The sequence below is a fragment of the Lutra lutra genome, chromosome 8, assembly GCF_902655055.1.
Source record: "Lutra lutra chromosome 8, mLutLut1.2, whole genome shotgun sequence".
NCBI classification, from domain to species: domain Eukaryota; kingdom Metazoa; phylum Chordata; class Mammalia; order Carnivora; family Mustelidae; genus Lutra; species Lutra lutra.
In genome coordinates, this window is record NC_062285.1 from 76,429,120 (window position 1) to 76,451,281 (window position 22,162).

The window sequence follows — 22,162 nt, forward strand, 5'->3', positions numbered from 1 at the left end:
CTTGCTGCTGTACCATTGCCTCAACCAGATAAGTGTTTTTGTTGCTGACTGGTGAAGTCAGAGACAGCATGTTTCTTAAATGTAAAGGTAGCATGAAACAAATAAGGATAACTAATATAGTGATTTATTCCACCAAATCCCCAAACTACACCAACAACATGATAAAATCAAAACAAAATGCCCTGTATTTAGAACCCCAAAAAACCAACTAAATATCTGTAAAGTATCTGATGGGAAAATGTGAAATACCGGAGCACAAATTCAATTTCAGTTCTGCTCAAGTCCCATGGGGATCTACACTGTGTCATTGTTACCAAAAACACTCAGTTCACCTAGACCACATTACAAAAGTAAAGAGTTCAGAATGAAAGAGAAAATAACTGTCCTTGCCTCTGTGCTGGTCAGACCAGTGATCAGTAACACCTGAATCCTAAGAGGAATAGTTAAAGAAACTACCCAGAGAGGAGGAGACACGCAGGCAACATACTGGTCATTTTCAAAAGGAGGGAACAGACATGTGGAATTGATGTTCAATTTCAATGTGGCTCCAGGGAACAAAAGTAGGACTGCTAATTGGACGTCAGAGGCAGATATATTTAGGATATTCTACAAAACAGACCTAACATAACAAAAGAAACCTAATAATTGGAGCTCTTGGAAATAAGAAAGACCTGCCTTTTGCAGCAACAAAATCTTGGGTCACTCCGATGTTCAAGGAGATCCCAGGTGACCATTTGTAATGGGTGTTGTATGAAGATTTGAATTTTGTATATTGCATAGATGATTTCAACAGTCCCTTTACATGCTAACATTCTACGCATTTATGTTTAGGTTCCAACAGTGTACCTTACTGGAGGTCACTGGTGGACTCTCTCCAGCAGAAATTGAGAGAACTAGGGAACCATTCCCAGTGTAATGACACCTCAAGGCATCAGATTCTGAGGTTCAAATAGTATTCATAAATAGATAAAATAGCTGGAGAGGAGGGGAGGACAACATGGCCATCCTCAGTCACTCTCATTATTCGTGAGGGCATCCCTGCGTAATTGATTCTGTCCTATTAACTCAATATGGTAATGGTAGTAACTCTTCCTGGGTGCTAGGAATCATTCATGTCTTTCCTAGATAACTCTGGAGGTTCCAGCATCACTCTATAGCTTAAAGACTAAGAGTAAGTTCCACACTCAACTGTGGAAGGTGCTCCACCCACTGTGTACCTGAAAACTTTGTGAAACCAAACACAAAAACGACATATGATGCCTTTGTTTCTAACAAATCCCACAGAAACACCAACAAACACAAAATCAGTCTCCTGCCTCTACTGGTCAATCAATTATGAAGCCAAACAAAAATAATTTTATGTATTATAACTTTATGTAATATCTGACTGAGAGAACCAAAAGAAAGTTATACTCCCAAAAGAAGAGGTACTTGGTGACTTAGTGTGCCATGTAAATTATGCGCGCCTCATAACCATTAAGTCCTTGTGAAATTTATTAACTTACACAGTTAGCAAGTGAATATTTCAATCATATTACTCTATTAAGACGGTGCATCAGAGATCACTAAAAAGGTACAACATTAATCACTCAAACTGCTCAAATAAAATTGCAGGAACAAAATACCAGGACGTATTTTATCATGAACTGGCATTTCTCATGTTCTCTCTCCTTCACTGCAAGTTTGGAAAGGGAAACTAGAAGTTCATCAGTAATAAAAGAAAAACAATCCTAGTTTGGGAATGTCACAGTCCAGAAGATATTTTTAACATTCAAATGTTTAAATACTTATATAAAACATGTAGTCTACATACATTCATCAGATGCATTTCACTCAATAGGTCAACCCTTGTATGTAAATAATAGTATGTTATACATGGTACATGCCAGCTTATAGAAACAGAAAGAGAATATGTTTTCATAGTTTTCCTCTCTAGGTTGCTTCTCTCAGTCAATAAATCTGAAACTTTATTATGGAATTATCCAGATAGTAAATCTAAGGGTCTGGAGCCTTTTTTGGGGGAAAAAACAACAACAGCAATAACAACAAAAAAACAGACTTACAAAACATAATTACAAAATTAAGAAAAGAAAGACACGGGGCACCTGGGTGGCTCAGGTCATGGTCCCAGTGTCCTGGGATCGAGCCCCACATCGGGCTCTGTGCTCTGCAGGGAGCCTGCTTCCTCCTCTCTCTCTATCTGTCTGCCTCTCTGCCTACTTGTGATCTCTGTCTGTCAAATAAATAAATAAAATCTTAAAAAAAAAAAAAAGAAAAGAAAGACACAAATATATACTTGGAATATTAGGACCTCTAAGTACTTTTGTCCTCCAAATACTTGCATATTTACATAGAGCGTAGCACTTACATACACTTGTCCTAATGATAAATTTATGAAAGTATATATGAGATATAGAAATGTATCTAAGAAGGTAAAATTGGTTAGAATTACTGGGGAAACAGGAAGAGACAGAGCTAGAGACATCTGATGCATATTATGAAGACCCTCGGGCACCAACTTAAAGAACTGAGTTATTCTCCAGAGAAGAAGAGAGCTAGTAAAAGAGCTAGCGTATGTGATTTAGAAGAATCCTTAGGTTGGAATGTGGAGAAAAGGGCCAAAAACAGACTCAGGGAGACCAGTCAGAAATTTATTGTAGGGAGTGAACAGGAACATCCAAATTCAAGAGATATTTAAGTGGTAAAACCTTTAAGACCTGTGATTGAAACTTTGTTTCTGAGACAAGCCAACCATTCAAGAAGAGATGATTATTGGTTTTAAAAAGGTTTTTTGATCTGACCTGTAATCATTTCAAGTAAATTCAAAACTCTTTGGGAAACGCCTACTGTTTAATGCTAAACTTTCTTGGACACTAAACTTGGAAAAAGTAGAAAATAGCATCCCTGCAGATGAAGAAATCATCTAGATAGAAAGTAATATAATAATAGCAGAAAGAACATCAACCGTAGGGCTGTGGGTTTTTTAAGGAAGTGGGAAAAAGGAAAAGAAATCTGAATTCAAAATTTGGCTCAGCAAGCTATAAATTGTGTGATCTTGGGCAATTTCCTGGGCAAAACAGTGATCATAATAACTAATTGCTGGAGTGCAATAAGGATTAAAAGTAAAAGTGTGTCATTTATTCTTCTCCTACCCCCTTGAAACAAGATGGGATTGGGAGGGAGACAAACCATAAGTGACTCTTAATCTCACAAAACAAACTGAGGGTTGCTGGGGGGAGGGGGGTTGGGAGAAGGGGGGTGGGATTATGGACATTGGGGAGGGTATGTGCTATGGTGAGTGCTGTGAAGTGTGTAAACCTGGAGATTCACAGACCTGTACCCCTGGCGATAAAAATATATGTTTATAAAAAATTTTTTAAAAATGAAAAAAATTAAAAAATAAAAATAAATAAATTAATTAATTAATTTAATTTAATTTAAAATTTAAAAAAAAAAAAGAACTACAAACCGCTGGTATAATCTTGGGTGACTTTGCATGTTTTGCATTTCAACTCTCAATAAAGAAATAAATTTTGCTTAAAAAAAAAAATACAAGCTTTGCGCAGTGGCAGTATCGTAGCCAATGAGGTTTATCCGAGGCGCGATTATTGCTAATTGAAAAAAAAAAAATACTGAGAAGTTGTGGAATTACATCAACACTGATTCTTTAAATGTGATTTTTTACAGAACTAGGTGATGAAGTAAAGCTGAAAGTTATCCATTCATCGTGTCCTAAACACTGATTTAAAATCGGATTTACATATTAAACAACAACAACAAAAAAAGTAAAAGTGTGCGGGACTCCTGGGTGACTCAGTCAGTTAAGCGTCTGCCTTCAGCTCAGGTCATGATCTCAAGGTCCTGGAATTGAGCCCCGCATCAGGCTCTTTCCTCAATGGGGAGTCTCCTTCTCCCTCTACCTGCTGCTCCCAGTGCTTGTGTGTGCTCGCTCTCTCTCTCTCTCTCCCCCCAACAAATAAAGTCTTAAAAAAAAAAAAAAAGTAAAAGTATGCAAAAGATCTAAAGGTGTGTTCAGTATTGAATATAAATAATACATCCCTTTTATAGTAATATTTTGCCAATGTGTGGCCTGGCACATGGTAGAAACTCAGTATAAAGTAGATATATTACATAGTTACTCTCTACCTATTTTTAGACATAAAAGGAACATGATCTAACATAGATCCTGTGTTTGAAACTTTCTGGATAATGGAGAGAAGATTAAGCCCAGAGAGGGTAAAGTCCTTTAAGGCTTTATTCATAAGTAAGAGAAAACTGGACAGTTACATAGGCATTTTTTCTAAAACTTATAAAAGCTTAAAGCTGGCGGCGGTGGGATGGGGGAGGGGGGCAACAGGTGCATTAAGCCAGAAAGAACTCAGAGGCAGAGCCAGCACAGCACAAAGCTGCAGGAGAACCAGACTCAGAAGATCAGAATGTCACAGAAATTCTTCCTTCATAACTGAAGAAGAAGAGTCCAAAAAAGACTTGCTTCCCAAAACAGGTTTGTGATGCCAGTGATTCTGGGGCATTTTGAAGTAGGCAGCTTCTAGAAATTTTTCCTATCTAGAACTTGCTTGTATGTTTTACGTTTTAAGGTTGTTTTTACTTTTCTCCCTAATCTCTATTTCCTATGAGATCATAATCATTTTTATTTTTCTTTCTAATCTGCATTTCCTATGATATCTTAATCTTGAGCTACAATTTTTCCAATCACAGTATTTTTCTGGAAGATTCCTATGGTGGATACGGTGACAGTCCTGCCCAGATGCCCTTTCAGGGATAAGGGACAATATATGGTCTCACCTGCTAGGAGTGCTACTCATTGAGTAGCTACGTTGAGGACAGCCCTCAAATGTCAGCCCTGTGGGGGACTGACGAGTCTGAAGAGAGCTGCCTCGAGTGACACACCCGTTTCAGGGCAGCCCATGGAGGCATAAAGGCTCAGACCCAACCCTCACTCCAATGGCAGACGACTCTGAAAGAACATCCCAAATGCAGACATCTCCCCTCACCCCAGAGTTTGCCACTAGGTCAGCATCACAACCCGATTTCTCCCTTTGCCCAATCCTGCTCCTTTCCCTTCCATTTCACTGGCATTGATCCTAAGAGTCACCTAATAATACCTCCTTCATGCTAATCTCTGGCTCAGGGTCTGCTTCCTGGGGAACACAACTTGCAATAAATAACTCCAGAGATTCAGGGACGTTGCTATCACTGTTGCTGCCATTGTTGTTATTTAAAAATCAGTGGAAGATGGGCACCAGGGAGTCCCAGTCACCTGAGAAGCCAACTGTTGATTTCAGCTCAGGTCATCATCTCAGGGTCCTGGGATGGAGCCTTGCATTGGGCTCCGTACTCATCGGGAAGTCTGCTTGAGGGTTCTCTCTCTCTTATTCTCTCTCTCTCTCCCCCTCTGTCCCTCCCCTCTCTCTTCCTCTCTCTCCCTCTCTCAAGCAAATAAATAAATAAATCTTTTTTTTTTTTAATTAGTGGAAAAATCTCAAGGTGTTACGAGAACACGCTCATCTAAATGGCACTCACATACACAAAGGGACAAGAGAAACCCTAGCTCTGTGAAGAGGATTACATGTGTGTCTCTGCCTCTTCTTGGAGTCAAAAGCTTCCTTTACTAGAAATACATGATTCTGATGAGAAGAAGGAGAAGGCAGAAGGGAACAGCAGACAGGAAGTAGGGAGATGTGAGGAACAAGACACATCCTGGAGATAAGACAGATGTGTTTGAAGCGAAGGGACATCCCTGGAAGTGGAGATGAGGGGAGACAGGTCAAAGAATAAGGCCATCCAAAGAAGACTCTTGAGAGGGAGAATGGGCAAAAAGAAGTCCAGAGATCCCTGCAAGAGATTTTCACATGATGAATCGTAACAGTGGTATCTTCTCCCTACAGGTAAACTTCGCTAACACTTCTGAGCACTGTGAACTCCCCCGCAAACTTACATCCTTTATAGAGACCTGGATAGAGCTCAGTCGGATCAAAAATTAAAAGAAGATGAAGGCACACTTGAAAGAGTCTTGAAAATACAAGCTGCCTTGGACCTTGTACTGGCTGCCCAGGAACAGGCATTGTACTAAACCTCACTTCTGTTTGTTGTCACCCCACCTGTAATGTCCTCAGCCTCACTTGCATCCAGGTAAATCTTGGCTTTCTTGCTTACATGCTTGCTTGCTTTTTTTGTGATACACTCTGTATTCTTAGTGAACGAAGACTTCTGATTTCAAGGCGTTCTAGCTGGTGGCTTTACAAAGAGCTATCACCGCTATTAGCCAGGAGACAAATGCCTCATGGATACTGGCTAAAAGGAATGTTTTGCAACACATGTTAAAAAGAAGAGCATTCAGCGAGTGAACACACTAATCTTCAAAGACTCACAGTTTTGAACTGAAAGAGACCGTAAAGCTCACAGTTAGACTAACCATATTTTATAAAGGAAGAAACTATTTTCTGGTAGCTATTTTTCCTGCAAATACTTTCTTCCTTTCCCACCCATATAACAATATTAAAAATGTTTCTGCTCCACCTCCCAACCTCATTTCCCTTCTTTTGAACAGCAACTATGCTGCCAGAAAAAGCATATTTCAAGGCGGATGGTGTAAAGTCCCTTCCAAAACGCTCCCCACCCCCGCAAAAAAAAAAAAAAAAAAAAAAAGTTGAAGTGAAGAAATGGCTAGTTGTTTGCCACGAGATAGACAGTCAGCTTGCTCTTAATCTCCTCCCCCAAATCTCCTGGGGCAAGAGATGCTCCCAGACAGACACACATCCAAAGGGCCTCTTACCACCTGCCTGTCCAATCTCTTCCCTCCCCTGGGTGAAACCCACAGGACTCAAAGTCACCCAAGGGGAGCTCCAGTCCTTTCAGGACATTGTGGTTATCTGTTTCTTATTCTCTAAAACCACTTTCAGCTCCAAACCCAAGCCCCAAAGAAAGGGAATCCTAAAAGTAAATGGGATTCTCCATTTGACTTTTGTAGCAATTTCCCATTTTCAACACCCTAACATACGTACACCAACCAAAGAGATTGTCTGGTCACTGATTAGGAACTGGCCCACATTTCAGGGCTTGACTATAGAAACTCCCAAGAATCTGAAGTTGTAAGAAAAGCAAAATAGTAGAAGATTACAAGAAACTATCCGGCTCTTATTTAGTGTTTTGGTAGTTTTCTGATATATTGCCTTTTCAAACTCTGGTAAGTTCAAGGCCGGGGAGACAACTGTGAAAAGAAATGATATGTGCTCGCTTCGGCAGCACATATACTGAAAAGAAATGATAGTCTTGGCCTAGACACCCTAACTAGGCCGACATCATACCCTGGGTTAAGACTTTATTGCTCCATGTTGGAGGCTTAAATTTGAATCCCAGTCCCATCCAAACAACAAATAGACAAGTGGAAAGACATTGACAGGATAACTAAATACTGAGTTAGACCCAAACAAGATTGTGTCACATTCTGCTTTCTGTTCAAGTGAAGACGAGACTTTCTCTCTCACTACACAGAGTTAACATGTTATGTTGTTCATTAGATGAATGTAAGTTGTATTCACATTTGTTCCAAATATTTGAATGACTCTCTAGGAAAACAAAATACATCCACCCCGCTATAAAAAAGTAATCTTAATCAGTAGTAGTATCAGTCCTCGGATTGTACATCCTTCAGCAGGCATAAAGAGGAAGAAAAGTATAATTTTTTAAATAGAATGTACTTTCAAAAGTATATTGAAATATCTGACCTATCAGCCAGAGAAAGACAACATCACATGGTTTCATCCATATATGGAATTTAAAAAACAAAACTGATATAGGGGAAGGGAGAAAAAAATAAAATAAGACAAAATCAGAGAGGGAGACAAACCATGAGAGACTCTGAACTCTGGGAAACAAACGGAGGGTTGCTGGAGGGGAAGAGGAAGGGGGAGGAGGAAACTGGGTGATGGGCATTAGGATACTTGACGGAATGAGCACTGGGTGTTATATGCAACTGATGAATCTCTAAATTCTATCTCTGAAACTAATTAAATTGAATTTAAATAAAAAATTTTTAAAGAAAGAAAATATCTGACTTATCAGCCAGCATACGCATTGGCTTTTCACTTCTATACATGACAAAGAGCCCTGCTTGACATAATCCTCCCACCCAAAAGATCAATTACACTGAGCGGTGCCTGCGTATTCTAAATCACTGAGAGCAAATGATAGGTATTAGGCAAAGCAAATTGACTCAACAGCATAGCCTGCTGGGAGTGAATACATTTGTCTGAAAACAGTATTTCTTTTCATAAGTGAGAACAGAGCCAATGAAAGGTATGGGATGTGTGGTTCTGAAGGTCAGGACCTTCTATACCACTATAGCACAGAACAGGACGTGTCCGCTCCCAGCATCTCTACATTAGTATGCCTGCATCATTTTCTGAATGGACCCCCTCGATGGCACAAAAATGAAAAGCTGCTTCTGACCTAGCAATTTCTGCCGAGGATGCCAATGGAAAGCCACAGTGATGGTGAGTAGTCACAGTCTGGGGGCTAGATTCAGACCCACAACCAACTCTAGGATAAGGATGATTCACAGGGGCACATCTGCACTGTTCCTAAGGACCCAAAAGAGGAAAACGTCTGGAATTGCCACTTTCCAACCCAGCCATCCCCAGAATTTCAAACACTAATCACTGACATCTAAACCCACAGGATTTCCCAGAAAAACAAATGAATGCTACAGGTGCACACCCTCCACAGCAGGCGCCACCGAGGCCCGCACGAAGTGGAACTCCAGGAACTCTAAGCCCTTTCCCTCTGGACATGCCTCTTCTTCCGCTCCGCTGGGTCTGACCTACCAAACAGCTACCAAACACATTTCTCTGAATGTCCAACCCCAACTGTGCTGGAGCAGAATTAGTAAGTGGTAAGTAGATCAGAAGGATAAAAAAAGACCTGGTTCGATTGCACAAAATTTTCCAGACACGGTATGAGATGAGAAGATTATCATCTCTTACTTAAAGGAACTGGTTCATCTAGCAACAATGCTTATAAAATTACTCCTTATTTTTTAAAAATTGTGCTTTGCAAATGACTTCCAACTGAATAAGGTTTCACTAAAATAGGAAAATTTAATCCAGATCATTGAAATATAAAAGAGCCAATATGATGCTACACTGGGTATTATTAATTTGGCCACATTGCTATGGCTCCCACGAGTTGTCCTTTCAAGTAACAGTTCTCCACCCCCCACCCCCCCCCAGGTACTTTCCACAATCTGGGATTTCCTCTCTGGCATCAACCTCTGTCTCATCCTGTACCACAGGAATTTTTCCCAGGCCTGAAAATCCTGTCTCCACATTTGGAGATTCCAGAAATGTGTTCTCTCTTGCTTCCTTTGTTAAGAATTTTAAGAGTCTAATAGAACCTTTGTTAGGAATTTATAGTCTAATAGAACTCAGCTATAATAACACACCTCCTAGAACAAAAGATAATGCTTTAAGTTTGAGGTGTCATCTTATATATAATAAATCATTTTCCTACGTGGCTCATAATTTAAGTCGTTAACATGTTGTTTTGAAACACTTTCAAATTTATGGGAAGAGTTGCAAGAATAATACAAAGAACTCTTATAATACCTTCTGCCCAGTTTTATGAGATTCACGAATCTGGCTGTACTTGCATCCTCTCTCTGTCTCTCTCTCTCTCTATTTACATAAATATATATCTTTCCTGCACTATTTAAGTGTTAGTTCCACACATCCTGACCTTTTGACTCTCAATTCTTCACCTTGTATTCAGTAAAAACAAGAACATCCTCTTACATAACCATAGTACAATTATAAAGTTCAAGAAATCTGATCTACTACCACAGCCTAATATACAATCCATATTCGCATTTCACCTATTGTGCCAGTAATGTCTTCTGTAGATGCTATTTTTCCTGATCCAAAATCACATATTGTATCTAGTTGTCATGTCTCCTTAATCTCCTTTAATTTGGAACAGTTTTTAGCCTTTCTCTTTCATGACATGGACATTTTTGAAAAGTTCAAGCCAGTTGTTCCACAAAATACCCCACAATTTATACTTGCCTCATAATTCCTCATGATTAACTGGAAACTGAATTTTTGTCAGGGATACTTACCGGATGATATTATGTCCTTCTTAGTAGCTCACATCTAGAGGCATATGATATTGCTTTGTCCCAATTTCTTTTTGTTTTAAACTCTGTATTTCATTTACTTAGCTTAAGAAATATCCGTATTTATGAGACTGAACCGATACACTTCTAAAAAAATTATGAACCAAAATTCTAACCTCAGTTACAATTTTTCTAAAATATTAGCTCATTGGACTGCCTCATGGTAGTCCAATGGTACTGGACTGTCTCTGCACTACTAATGGTACTGCACTGTCTTTGTGGTTTTCCCACACATTGGTATATGAAGCTTTCCTGACATAGTGTGCTCTTTCCTGGTTGGTCTTTGACTGGTACCCATTTGAGTAGCACTTTCCATAGACCTCAACATCATCATGGCTTTCTAGAAGCCCTGGATAACTAAGGCATCTCAAAAGGCACCAAGTAGGAATGGCAAATGATATTAGTCATTGGATGAAGAACATTACGTTTACATTGTATGGCTCAATATTGGTAGCAACATGATACACCCAAGCTTTGTATACTATAAAACTGTGATTTTATCTCTAGATTTTGCTGACAAATACAGATATGATTAATCTAGCTTTATGTCATCATTCCTCAATCAATAAATTTGAAGGCTAGATAAAGAAAAATATATCTATGTATATTAGCTTATTTAACTAATAAATAATCAAGTGATACGAATGATAGGAAAACTAATTTCTTATGGTTTAACTCTTAGCAATGTTGCTAATTTACTAGTGCATCTTGGGCAAGTTAATTAATCTCCCTGAATAGGTTTTTCTATATTTGTACATTTAAATAAAACTTTCTAGATAGTTAATAATGCAAGTTAACATAAAATAAACGTTGAACATTAGTAAAAGTAAAAATAATTCCTTGGAAAGGTTTTCTAGGGGTGAGGGGAAGGAAGAAAGCCCAGCATAACATCTCTCAAAGGTTATCTGTAATTCAATTACGACTCTTATCAAATCATGCTTAACAATAAACTATGTTTTCTCACATTTTGTATTATGTACACAATCACAGAAATGTATAAAAAATGATTTACTCCCTGATCTGCAGATATCAAGAGAAGGAATCTTGAAAAAATGGTCCTTAAATTCAAATTAATTTCAATGCACCAAAAACTAGGATAACAGAATTCTTGGGTATTTACTTAAAAGGGGATAAGCACATTACTTTGGATTCCAAAAATCTAGCCAAAATCCATAAACCCCTTTCTACCAATTAGGAAAAGGTATTTCCCCAAATCAAGAGTATGTTCTACTCAACATATGAGTCTTAAAAGGTAGAAACCTCTGAGTCTCAGTTTATACTGAGACATATATAAATATTTCTCACTGATACAACGCAAAGTTTCTTAGAAAATTAAATTGGCTCATAAAAACTATTATGAATTTATTTTAATACTGGAGTAAAATTGAGATGTCTCATATTTTAATAATAGTGTGTGTCGTTGTTAAGCACAAATCACACTACACAGAAGTTAATCCATGTAAAACCACTTAGCACATAGAGTACTCAAAGAATATTAGCTATGTAGAAAGTATATTTATATAAGTCAACAAACAATTACAATTATTTAGCATCACTTTTTGCTGACTTCCAAGATATCCCATTGTCCTGGGGCCCTGCTTTTTTCCCTGGCTGCTCTGTCCCAGTCTCTCGTGCTGACACTTCTTCTCATCTCATGGCTCAATGTTGGAGGTCCCAGGATTCAATCTTTAGAACTTATTTCTTCCCAATCAACAAACACTCCCAAACTGATCTTATTCAGTTTGAATTTTGAGTGTCTTCTATGCACTAGTTCTCACATTTATAGTTTCTACCCTGACATTACCCTGAAGTTTCATTCATATATTCAGTTGACATAATATCTCCACGTGGATGCCCAACAGGTATTTAAACCTAATGTGCCCAAACAGAAATCCTGATTTTTCCCTCCAACCCCCTCAACCATCAGTCCTTCCTACCTTGATGATAGTACCACATTCACACAAATGGTAATTCAAACCTAGGAATAGGGATGCCTGGGTGGCTCAGTAGGTTGAAGCCTCTACCTTCGGCTCAGGTCATGGTCTCAGGGTCCTGGGATCGAGCCCCGCATTGGGCTCTCTGCTCAGTGGGGAACCTGCTTCCTCCTCTCTCTCTGCTTGCCTCTCTGCCTACTTGTGATCTCTGTCTACCAAATAAATAAATAAAATCTTTTAAAAAAAAAAACCCTAGGAATAATCTCTGACTCTCCTCCTTCTTATTTCACATTCAAGTCCTATCAGTTAATACTGTAAAATTCCCAATTCATCTCCTTTACCCTACTCTACCACTCTTCTTCTAGTTCATCACCATCATTCAATTCCCCAAAAGCTTCCAAACTATGGTCTTCCTACCATTATGCCCACATTAGTATTCTCCATTCTCTACTCAGCAAGCAAAATTATCAGACCGTATCAGTCCCTTCTCAAATCCTGCCAAAAGATGTGCAACAAACTCACAACAAAATACAAATTCACAGGTCTGCAATGCTCTATAATCCAGGGTTCTCCGACCTTCTCTCCTATTATTGTCCCCCATTTTACTTACCTCAGCCAAAGTGGCCTTCCGGCTACTCCTCCCTCATGTCAATCTTATTCTGCCTCAGGGCTGGCTTCCTTGACCTATGTAGGTCTCTGCTCAAATGTTAGAGGTTGCTCAGTCTATTATGCCCTCCTCCCCACTTATTCTACCACTCTCCATATTGTCCCACTTTATTTTTCTTCATAGCACGGGATGTTATAGTATATATTCATTTGTTTATCACCTGTCTCCCAGTAGGGAAAAAAGATGGATTCTGCCTCTGTATTTATTAATTATCTGTCCTCCTTGTGGCTAAGGACTTTATCTTCTCTATTCCCAGTGAGTAGAACAGTGTCTGGTATGTAATAGTAACTCAATAAATTCTTGTTGAAAAAAATGAATCATTCTCAAATTGCTGATAGAATGATTAAGAAGTCCAGAGATGAATGGAGTCCATGAGAAAATATGAGAATTATAAATAACGTAAAAGAGTTAAAAAAAAAAATATATATATATGTATATATATCTCTCTTACAGGGTAGACACAGATATGACAGAGACAGTGCAAACAAGATATTTACAAATTTTGAGAGAAAAATAAAACTTTCCTTTAGGGTAAAACTCTGAAAGCAGACTGTGAGCACTGAAACCAAGAGACCAATAGAGAAGACCAATTTCTAACTTATAAAGAATGATTTAGATCAGAGTAAACTGGAGATTATAAAAGGATCATGACAAGAAGAATCTTTAATATGGACATCTCAACTCCTATGTACTCTCTGGGACTGTTAAGAAGAGTTTCTCATTGGTGAGATTCAGAAAATAGAAATAGGATAGACCACTGGCATGTCCCCCACTCTTTGATTTACCATTGTTGTTCTTGGCTTTTCCTTTGTTTTCATTCAGATATTGTTAATAGGCTTTTATTTTTATAAAATTTTAAATTTATATAAAAGATGCAAGAAGAATACAGAATGCTTATACACCCTTTCATTTTTTTCTCCACGTGCTTTCATAGCAACTCCCCCTACATATCACAACTCTCTCTGAATATACGGTATATATTACAGTTTTATCATGCTATGTCTTAATAATCACCATTCCAGACAATTTCACCATGGAGAACTTAGGTTAGTCTTTATTTACAGAATGTTTTCTTGGACTGTAATCTTTTTTTTTTTTTTTTTTGTAAACATATATTTTTATCCAAGCGGTACAGGTCTGTGAATTGCCAGGTTTACACACTTCACAGCACTCACCATAGCACATACCCTCCCCAATGTCCATAACCCCACCCCCCCTCTTCCAACCCTGCTCCCCCCATCAACCCTCAGTTTGTTTTGTGAGATTAAGAGTCACTTATGGTTTGTCTCCCTCCCAATCCCATCTTGTTTCATTTACTCTTCTCTTGGACTGTAATCTTATATATAAGTTCTGTTCCATGGTTTTAATTTTCTTCTTCAGAGGAACTCCAATTATTCATATGATGGCTCTTCTTTGCCTTTCTTTCATTTCAACCATTTTCTTTCTGACTCTTTTTACCTGTTTCTACATATCGCTTACATTCTCATTATTGTTTTCCTGCCTTTCTTCAATGGTGCATATTATACTTTTCTTCAAATCTATTCTTTTCATAATGTAATTTAGTCTCTAGATCTAAAAAGAATAAAGTCTACCATTTTATTCTCTTTCTTTCCTGTGTCCAATAAACTTTCATTTCATCTCCTCCTGATTTTTTGGTCCATGTCTAACCTGTTTTTTAATCTATGATTCAAGGTGGTTTTCAAATCCCAATTTTTGTTTGAAAATACTTAATTCACTTTAGAGTCTCATGTTACAATTTTCTTTTCTTCCATGGTTGGTTTTCAGAGCAGAATTTCCATCAGCTGAAATGTGTTGATTCTCCATTCTATTCTGATTTTACAGTAGCATCATATATAGGAGGATTGATTTCATGTCTACATTTCTTGGACAAGTTTGAAAATCTGAGCTGGTTCACATAAACTTCAGTTCAAGAACACCCTCTCCTGTCAGAGTGGCAAAGTGCAATTCCTTTAAAGTCTAGCTCATGGTGGGTGGCAATGGAAAGGAATTACATACATTTCCTTCAATTTTTTTTTTGTTTATCTTATGGAACTTGGGATTTCATCATCTTGCTTCTTTTTCCCTTCAACATGAGATTCCAAAGGATGACTCTCCCTCATCCCTAGGGATGAACATTAACCCACTTCATCTCTAGAAGCATTGCATTTCCACAGCTGTTACCTGAGTATTGTTAAGCCCCCTCCTTTTTACTCAGTGCTCTTGTCTACCAGATTCTACATCAGTATTTTCACACTTAGCACAGACTATCTTTCCGAGGGTGATTTGCAGACAATCTCTTTTTATCTCTTCTGCACAGTTTTTCTAAAACCTTCTGTCTACAAAGGTTTGCAGTGAGAACCTGTGAGACAGCTCTACTGAAAACTGATGCTACATTTCTACTTACACCTAATTTTTGAATTGTCTTCTGTCTCCTAGCTCTGCTGAAGGTGAGGGATTTATATGGTTAAATTTGCTTCTTAATGGTCTCTACAGATCTCTGGAAAATGTAGAAATTATTAAGATTTAGGCAGCAGTATTTACTTCAGCTACCTGTAAGTTCCTCACTTAATCTTCCTTAACCAGATATTTCTGGTTAAGGAATATTAAGTAAATACATTAAGTATGAAATTACATTTCTGGTTTAACTTTTTTAACTCTGTAGTGGAGATTCCAGTGGACACACTGTGCTCTACCCAGGTCCCCTCTTTAGAGTTAAGGCACCTTTTCTCCCAGTTAAGGAGCATCATAGTTGCTGACCTCCCATGACAACTCTCACTAAGAATGACCTTTAGCCAAAGGAAACTGTCTTACCCAGATATTCACAACCCACTCCATGAATAAGCCATCAACCAATGGTTGGCTGATGCAAGAATACAAAATTCAGTACCTTTACCTTAATTTATGACAACTGCAAAGGGCCACTCTGCTCTAGAGCTAACCTATAGGATCAGCTGATGTCTCACTTATAAATGCAGAGTGGATCAGCTACTCCCGTTGCCCAATCCTACCTTCCTCACTTCTTTACAGGTGTATATCCTGAACACATTCTTCAATAGACCCTCTGAAAACAATTCTCTACCTCTCACTATTTGCAAAGCATCCAACCTAAGACAATCACCATTAAAAAAAAAAAATTATTCTGTTATCAGATAGGCACTGTTGTAAGAACCTTGAGTATACTGTATACATTCAATTAATTTTCATAAGGAAGATGTGGGGAAGATACTATTATTATCATCTTCATATCTCAGATGAGAAAAGAAACTCTTAGAAAAAATAAGTACCTTGCCTAAGTTAATAAATGGTCAAGGCAGGATTTGAATATAGCACTCTGACTCAAAAGCCCATTCTCTTATCCACTTCACTATAACTGCCTCTCCCACTAGTTTTTCATTCACTGCTTCTCTGGTATGACCATTACTGTTCCAATTTTTTGCATTTCTCTTTGCCCTGCTATAAAGCAGAACCAGCATATGACACATACCAAAATGATCACAAATATTAAGATGTTTTTATTTTTTAACACATAATATTTTCACTAATGGATTAGCCATAACATTAGTTGCCAAAGATGGAACTCATTGATCTATGACTTTTTCTTCCAAATTTTTAATTTATAAACAGAGAAGAAAGTTTATAAATCCAGCCTATTATCACTTAGTCCCATTATAGAATCACTGTTCATTTGTACACATGCATTAGCAAGTACATGTTAACAACCACTTCTCCATAGATTTGTTTTTATCCTACCACAAAAAAGATCACAATTTTTCTCAAAAATTCTATACTGCCAAAAGCAATCTATACTTTCAATGCCATCCCAATCAAAATTCCACCAGTATTTTTCAAAGAGCTGGAACAAACGACCCTAAAATTTGTATGGAACCAAAAGAGACCCTGAATTGCTAAGGAAATGTTGGAAAAGAAAAAGAAGACTGGGGGCATCATGTTGCCTGATTTCCAGCTTTACTACAAAGTTGTGATCACCAAGACGACATGGTACTGGCACAAAACCAGACACATAGACCAGTGGAACAGAATAGAGAGCTCAGATATGGATCCTCAACTCTACGGTCAAATAATCTTCAACAAAGCAGGAAAAAATATACAGTGGAAAAAAGACAGTCTCTTCAATAAATGGTGCTGGGAAAATTGGACAGCTATGTATAGAAGAATGAAACTCGACCATTCTCGTACACCATACACAATGATAAACTCGAAATGGATAAAAGACCTCAACGTGAGGCAGGAATCTATCAAAATCCTAGAGGAGAACATAGGCAGTAACCTCTTCGACATCAGCCACAGCAAATTCTTTCAAGATATGTCTCCAAAGGCAAAGGAAACAAAAGTGAAAATGAACTTTTGGGACTTCATCAAGATCAAAAGCTTCTGCACAGCAAAGGAAACAGTGAACAAACAAAGAGACAACACATGGAATGGGAGAAGATATTCGCAAATGACACTGAAGACAAAGGACTGATATCCGAGATCTATAAAGAACTCCTCAAACTCAACACACACAAAACAGATAATCGTATCAAAAAATGGGCAGAAGACATGAACAGACACTTCACCAAAGAAGACATACATATGGCTAACAGACACATGAGCCATCATCATTAGCCATCAGGGAGATTCAAATCAAAACCACATTGAGATACTACCTTACACCAGTTAGAATGACCAAAATTAAAAAGACTGTAAACAACAAGTGTTGAAGAGGATGTGGAGAAAAGGGAACCCTCTTACACTATTGGTGGGAAAGCAAGTTGGTGTAGCCACTTCCGAAAACAGTGTGGAGATTCCTTAAGAAATTAAAAATAGAGCTATCCTATGACACTGCAATTGCACTACTGGGTATTTACCCCAAAGATACAGATGTAGTGAAAAGAAGGGCCATCTGTACCCCAATGTTCACAGCAGCAATGACCATAGTCACCAAACTATGGAAAGAACCAAGATGCCCTTCAACAGACAAATGGATAAAGAAGATATGGTCCATATATACAATGGAGTATTATGCCTCCATCAGAAAGGATGAATACCCAACTTTTGTATCAGCATGGACTGGACTGGAAGAGATTATGCTGAGTGAAATAAGTCAAGCAGAGAGAGTCAATTATCATATGGTTTCACTTCCTTGTGGAGCATAAGGTATAACATGGAGGACACTGGGAGATGGAGAGGAGAAGGGAGTTGGGGGAACTCGGAGGGGGAGAAGAACCATGAAAGACTGTGGACTCTGAGAAACAAACGGAGGGTTTGGGAAGGGAGGAGGGTGCGGGATTGGGTGAGCCTGGTGGTGGGTATTATGGAGGGCACATATTGCATGGAGCACTGGGTGTGGTGCATAAACAATGAATTTTGGAACACTTAAAAAAATGTAATTTAATTTAATTTTTAAAAAAACAAACTACTAAGCAGGTGAAGAAGTGGTGATGGGAGGCAGAAATACCTTTCTCTTGTTATAGCAAGTAGTCAATACTGTTGCTAAAAATTGATTTCAATCTCTTAAAAAAAAATTTCTTACCACCATCTTGAAATTTGCTTAGTCTTTCAAAATACGATGACATGGGGACCTGTACAATATCTAGGATAGCCAGAAGTGTTCTTGTTAGTCTTAACAATTCGCTGAAACTATAAAATCCAAAGTATATAAGATTCCGAGCCAAGTGGACCACCTTAATAAAAAAAGGGAGGGGAAATGGGAAAGAAACAAAAGAAAAACATTACAAACTGAAATTAATATTGATTTTCTTTTTTAAGTAGGCTCCATGCCCAGCATGGAGCCCAGTGGGGGGCTTGAACTCATGACCCTGAGTTCAAGACCTGAGCTGAGTTCAAGAGTCAGACGCTTAACTGACTAAGTCACCCAGGCACCCCTGAAATTAACATTGATTTTTTTTTTATATTAATGCAGGCATTTCAAAACTTTCTAATTCTCTAATACCTAGGAATTAAAATGCCTGCAAAAGCAACCACTGAACTCTGATTTATTCACGTTTATAATCAAATCCAAATAAGGTCAGTTTGCCATCTCTCTCAAAAGCTCAGATAACGGGGCACCTGGGTGGCTCAGTGGGTTAAGCCTCTGCCTTCGGCTCAGGTCATGATCTCAGGGTCCTGGGATCAAGCCCCGCATGGGGCTCTCTGCTCAGCGGGGAGCCTACTTCCTCCTCTCTCTCTGCCTGCCTCTCTGCCTACTTGTGATCTCTCTCTCTCTCTGTCAAACAAATAAATAAATAAAATCTTTAAAAAAAAAAAAAAAAAAAGCTCAGATGACAAGATAAGGTAGTCTGGTCCACAGCCAGCAAAGAAGCCAAAAAGAGATTTTAGATGTATTAAGGTGTTTAAAGAAATTTACATAAGAATGATCTCCTTAACTAAATATTAACTTATTTAAGTTACAATATCACTTAATAAATGGTTACATTAATGAGTTACTTTAATAAATGGATTTTATACAGGAATTTGTCCAGAAATAAATTGTTCCCTATGCTGTTATGTGGTCTTCTGGACACTGTAAGACATTCTAGGTATGACAGTCAGCTTCTAACATGGTCCCCAAAGTATGGTCTCTTTTCACACTGCACCAAGGATGGACTGTGTGACAAACAGAATACAGCAGAAGTAATGGAATGACACTTCCAAGACTAGTTTTGAAAAGATTGCAAGTTCCATCTTTGACTCTCTCTCTCTAATGGCTTGCTCTGTGTGCCATGCCATGGCAGCCTATGGAAAAGGCAGCCTATGGAAAGGCCTGCATGGCAAAAAGATGAAACCTCTGGTCAACAGCCAGCAAAGAGATATGGCCACCAAGATACACATGAGTGAGCTTAGCAGCAGGTCATCTAGCCAGAGGTAAGTGCAACCCCAGTCAATGGTTTTAGGGATTCATGAGAATCCCTGAGCCAGAACCACCCAACCATGAATTTCCAGACTCCTAACCCAGAGAAACTGTAAAATAATAAATGCTTGTTGCTTTCAGCTAAGTTAGGAGGTAATCTGTTATACACCAGTAGATACCTAATACACCAGGTATCAGGTAATGGCATCATTTCTCTAGTTTTGTCACTATATCCCCCGAGTGATATTAAAACCAAAGGTATTTCAATTCAGTTTAATGAGGCTAAAAATTTCACTTCCATGGAGATGGGGGAAAAATGTATCCAAACAAATTACAATGTATGCAAATTATCTTTGTTCATGAAAAGCAATAAAACTTATACAGATAAATGAAACCCCCAAAATCCAGGAAAACAGAAGATAACAGATAATTATAAACCAAATATTTTGCATTGAACATCAGGTCTAATTAAAGCATCAAATCTGTCTTTTAATCAATGGCAGAGGGAATCATACACTCATCAACTAAACAACCCAAATCCAAAAACATCCTAAATATTAGAGGGAAAAAAAATCTTTGATGCTCAATATATCTAATTCTTGACAGGGAAAACTGAATAACCTCACAAATTAATCATTTATATTAAATACCTCAAATGTCAGTTTGTTTTTTTCTTTATCCCCAAAAGGAAAGGGCTGATTAACAACTTCTTTCAAGTATTCTTCAACAAATTCCATTGTCAGTGCAAATTTCCTCTTCATATCATTTCTGGAAGAGTCTGTTATAGAATCATATCTAGAAAGAAAGAATATAAAGCAAGTTAAATTGAGTGCAATCATTCAAAAATGGGAAAATATCTGTACATTAACTTCCCAGCTTCTTAAGTTTACGTAACTTATTTAACCTTTCTAGATGATTCCTACCATAATATTAAGCACTTAAAAAATTGTTACTCCTTTTATAAATATGATTTCTGCTTATTGGTTTCCAGAATGTTTCTATTACTAAGAGCTGTCATTTTACTCTCCAAAAAGAGTATCTTATTTGTATTTGATAGACTAACAACCTGGGTGTGTGGGGAGGAGGGCTAAACAAGTTGATAGGGAGGAAGGCGTGCGCATGCCATGATGAGCACAGGGTGATGTATGGAAGTGTTCAATCACTATATTGTACACCTAATATAACAATGTATGTTAAGTAACTGGAATTAAAATTAGAACTTTAAAAAAATAATTAAAAAATACAAGCAGTTAAAAAAAAAAAAAAAGACTAACAACCTGAGTTTCAACCCAAAAATGCCCTTCCATATATTCATTTCAAAGTTGAAGACATTTGATTTTGAGTTCATCTACTGAACGGAAAGTGCTCAGGAAATGTTTCCAAACATACTCATGAATTGTGATCTTTGTAGGAATTTCGGTCCACAGCCGGGCGTAGCGAACAGGCACCACGGATTCCTGGGGATCCCGGTCAACATGCATGTGGAGCATGAGGCGACAAAAAGACGCTCGGAGGTCAAAGGGCAGGCTCTCATCCGACACACACCGCAGGATCAAATCCACAGAGAGCTGCGTAGAAATCTGGTTTATGGCCAGATACTGGCGATCCAAGCACATCCTTGCAAAGAGGTTTAGCTGGTACCTTAAAAATATGAAACATGCTACATTATTTGTCTTCTCTTGATAAAGTTCTTAACAGCACAATATCAATCAATATCTACCATCTACTTTTTTTTTTAAGATTTTATTTATTTATTTGACAGAGAGAGATCACAAGTAGACAGAGAGGCAGGCAGAGAGAGAGAGGGAAGCAGGCTCCCTGCCGAGCAGAGAGCCCGATGCGGGACTCAATCCCAGGACCCTGAGATCATGACCTGAGCCGAAGGCAGCGGCTTAACTCACTGAGCCACCCAGGTTCCCCTACCATCTACTTTTATACAACATCAAAATTTCTGAGTGCTCATGACACTGGAGTCGAATTTTTTTCGTAGTGAATGAAGTAATCAAAGGATAGCAAATACACGAAATTGTCTACATCTATTCATATTACAATTTCTCTTACTTGTTCCAGCAACAAGTAGCTGTTGGAAAGTGTCATTGGTGGGGGGTGCCTTGATGGCTCAGTCAGTTAAGCATCTTCCTTTGGCTCAGGTCATGATCTCAGGGTCCTGGGATCGAGCCCCACATAGGGCTCCCTGTTCAGCGGGAAGTCTACTTCTGCCTCTCCCTCTGCCCCTCCCCAATGCTTGTTCTCTCTTTCTCTCTCTCAAAGAAATAAATAAAATATTTAAAAAAGAAAAGTAAAGAAAGAAAGAAAAGAAAGCACATTAGGCTCTCCATTTTTGGTTTCCTAGGATTACAAATACACTAAGCCTGAAGGCTATGGATAACAGTGCACACAAAACCATCTCACCTTTCCATTCCCAATCAGCTCTGGCCCTAATATCTAGCTTCGTTCTATCTTTAGATCCACTCAGTTCTCAAACCAAATGTGACCTATCCATATGGCATCAGTTACAC

The 22,162-nt window shown here is 38.3% G+C and overlaps 1 protein-coding gene and 1 pseudogene across 2 annotated transcripts in view; one reads left to right on the top strand and one right to left on the bottom strand.

Annotated features, from left to right (window-relative positions):
• ITPR2 (inositol 1,4,5-trisphosphate receptor type 2) overlaps nucleotides 1–22,162 on the bottom strand; it is a 491,082-nt gene that overhangs the window by 311,957 nt on the left and 156,963 nt on the right. For both annotated transcript variants that reach the window (XM_047741839.1, XM_047741840.1), the window contains exons 19-21: nucleotides 21,033–21,284; nucleotides 20,294–20,438; nucleotides 18,327–18,477 (exon numbers count right to left, since the gene is read on the bottom strand). In XM_047741839.1, coding sequence (XP_047597795.1) covers nucleotides 18,327–18,477; nucleotides 20,294–20,438; nucleotides 21,033–21,284 — 548 coding nt within the window. The remainder of the gene's footprint in view (nucleotides 1–18,326; nucleotides 18,478–20,293; nucleotides 20,439–21,032; nucleotides 21,285–22,162) is intronic.
• LOC125108014 (uncharacterized) lies at nucleotides 3,555–3,685 on the top strand (annotated as a pseudogene).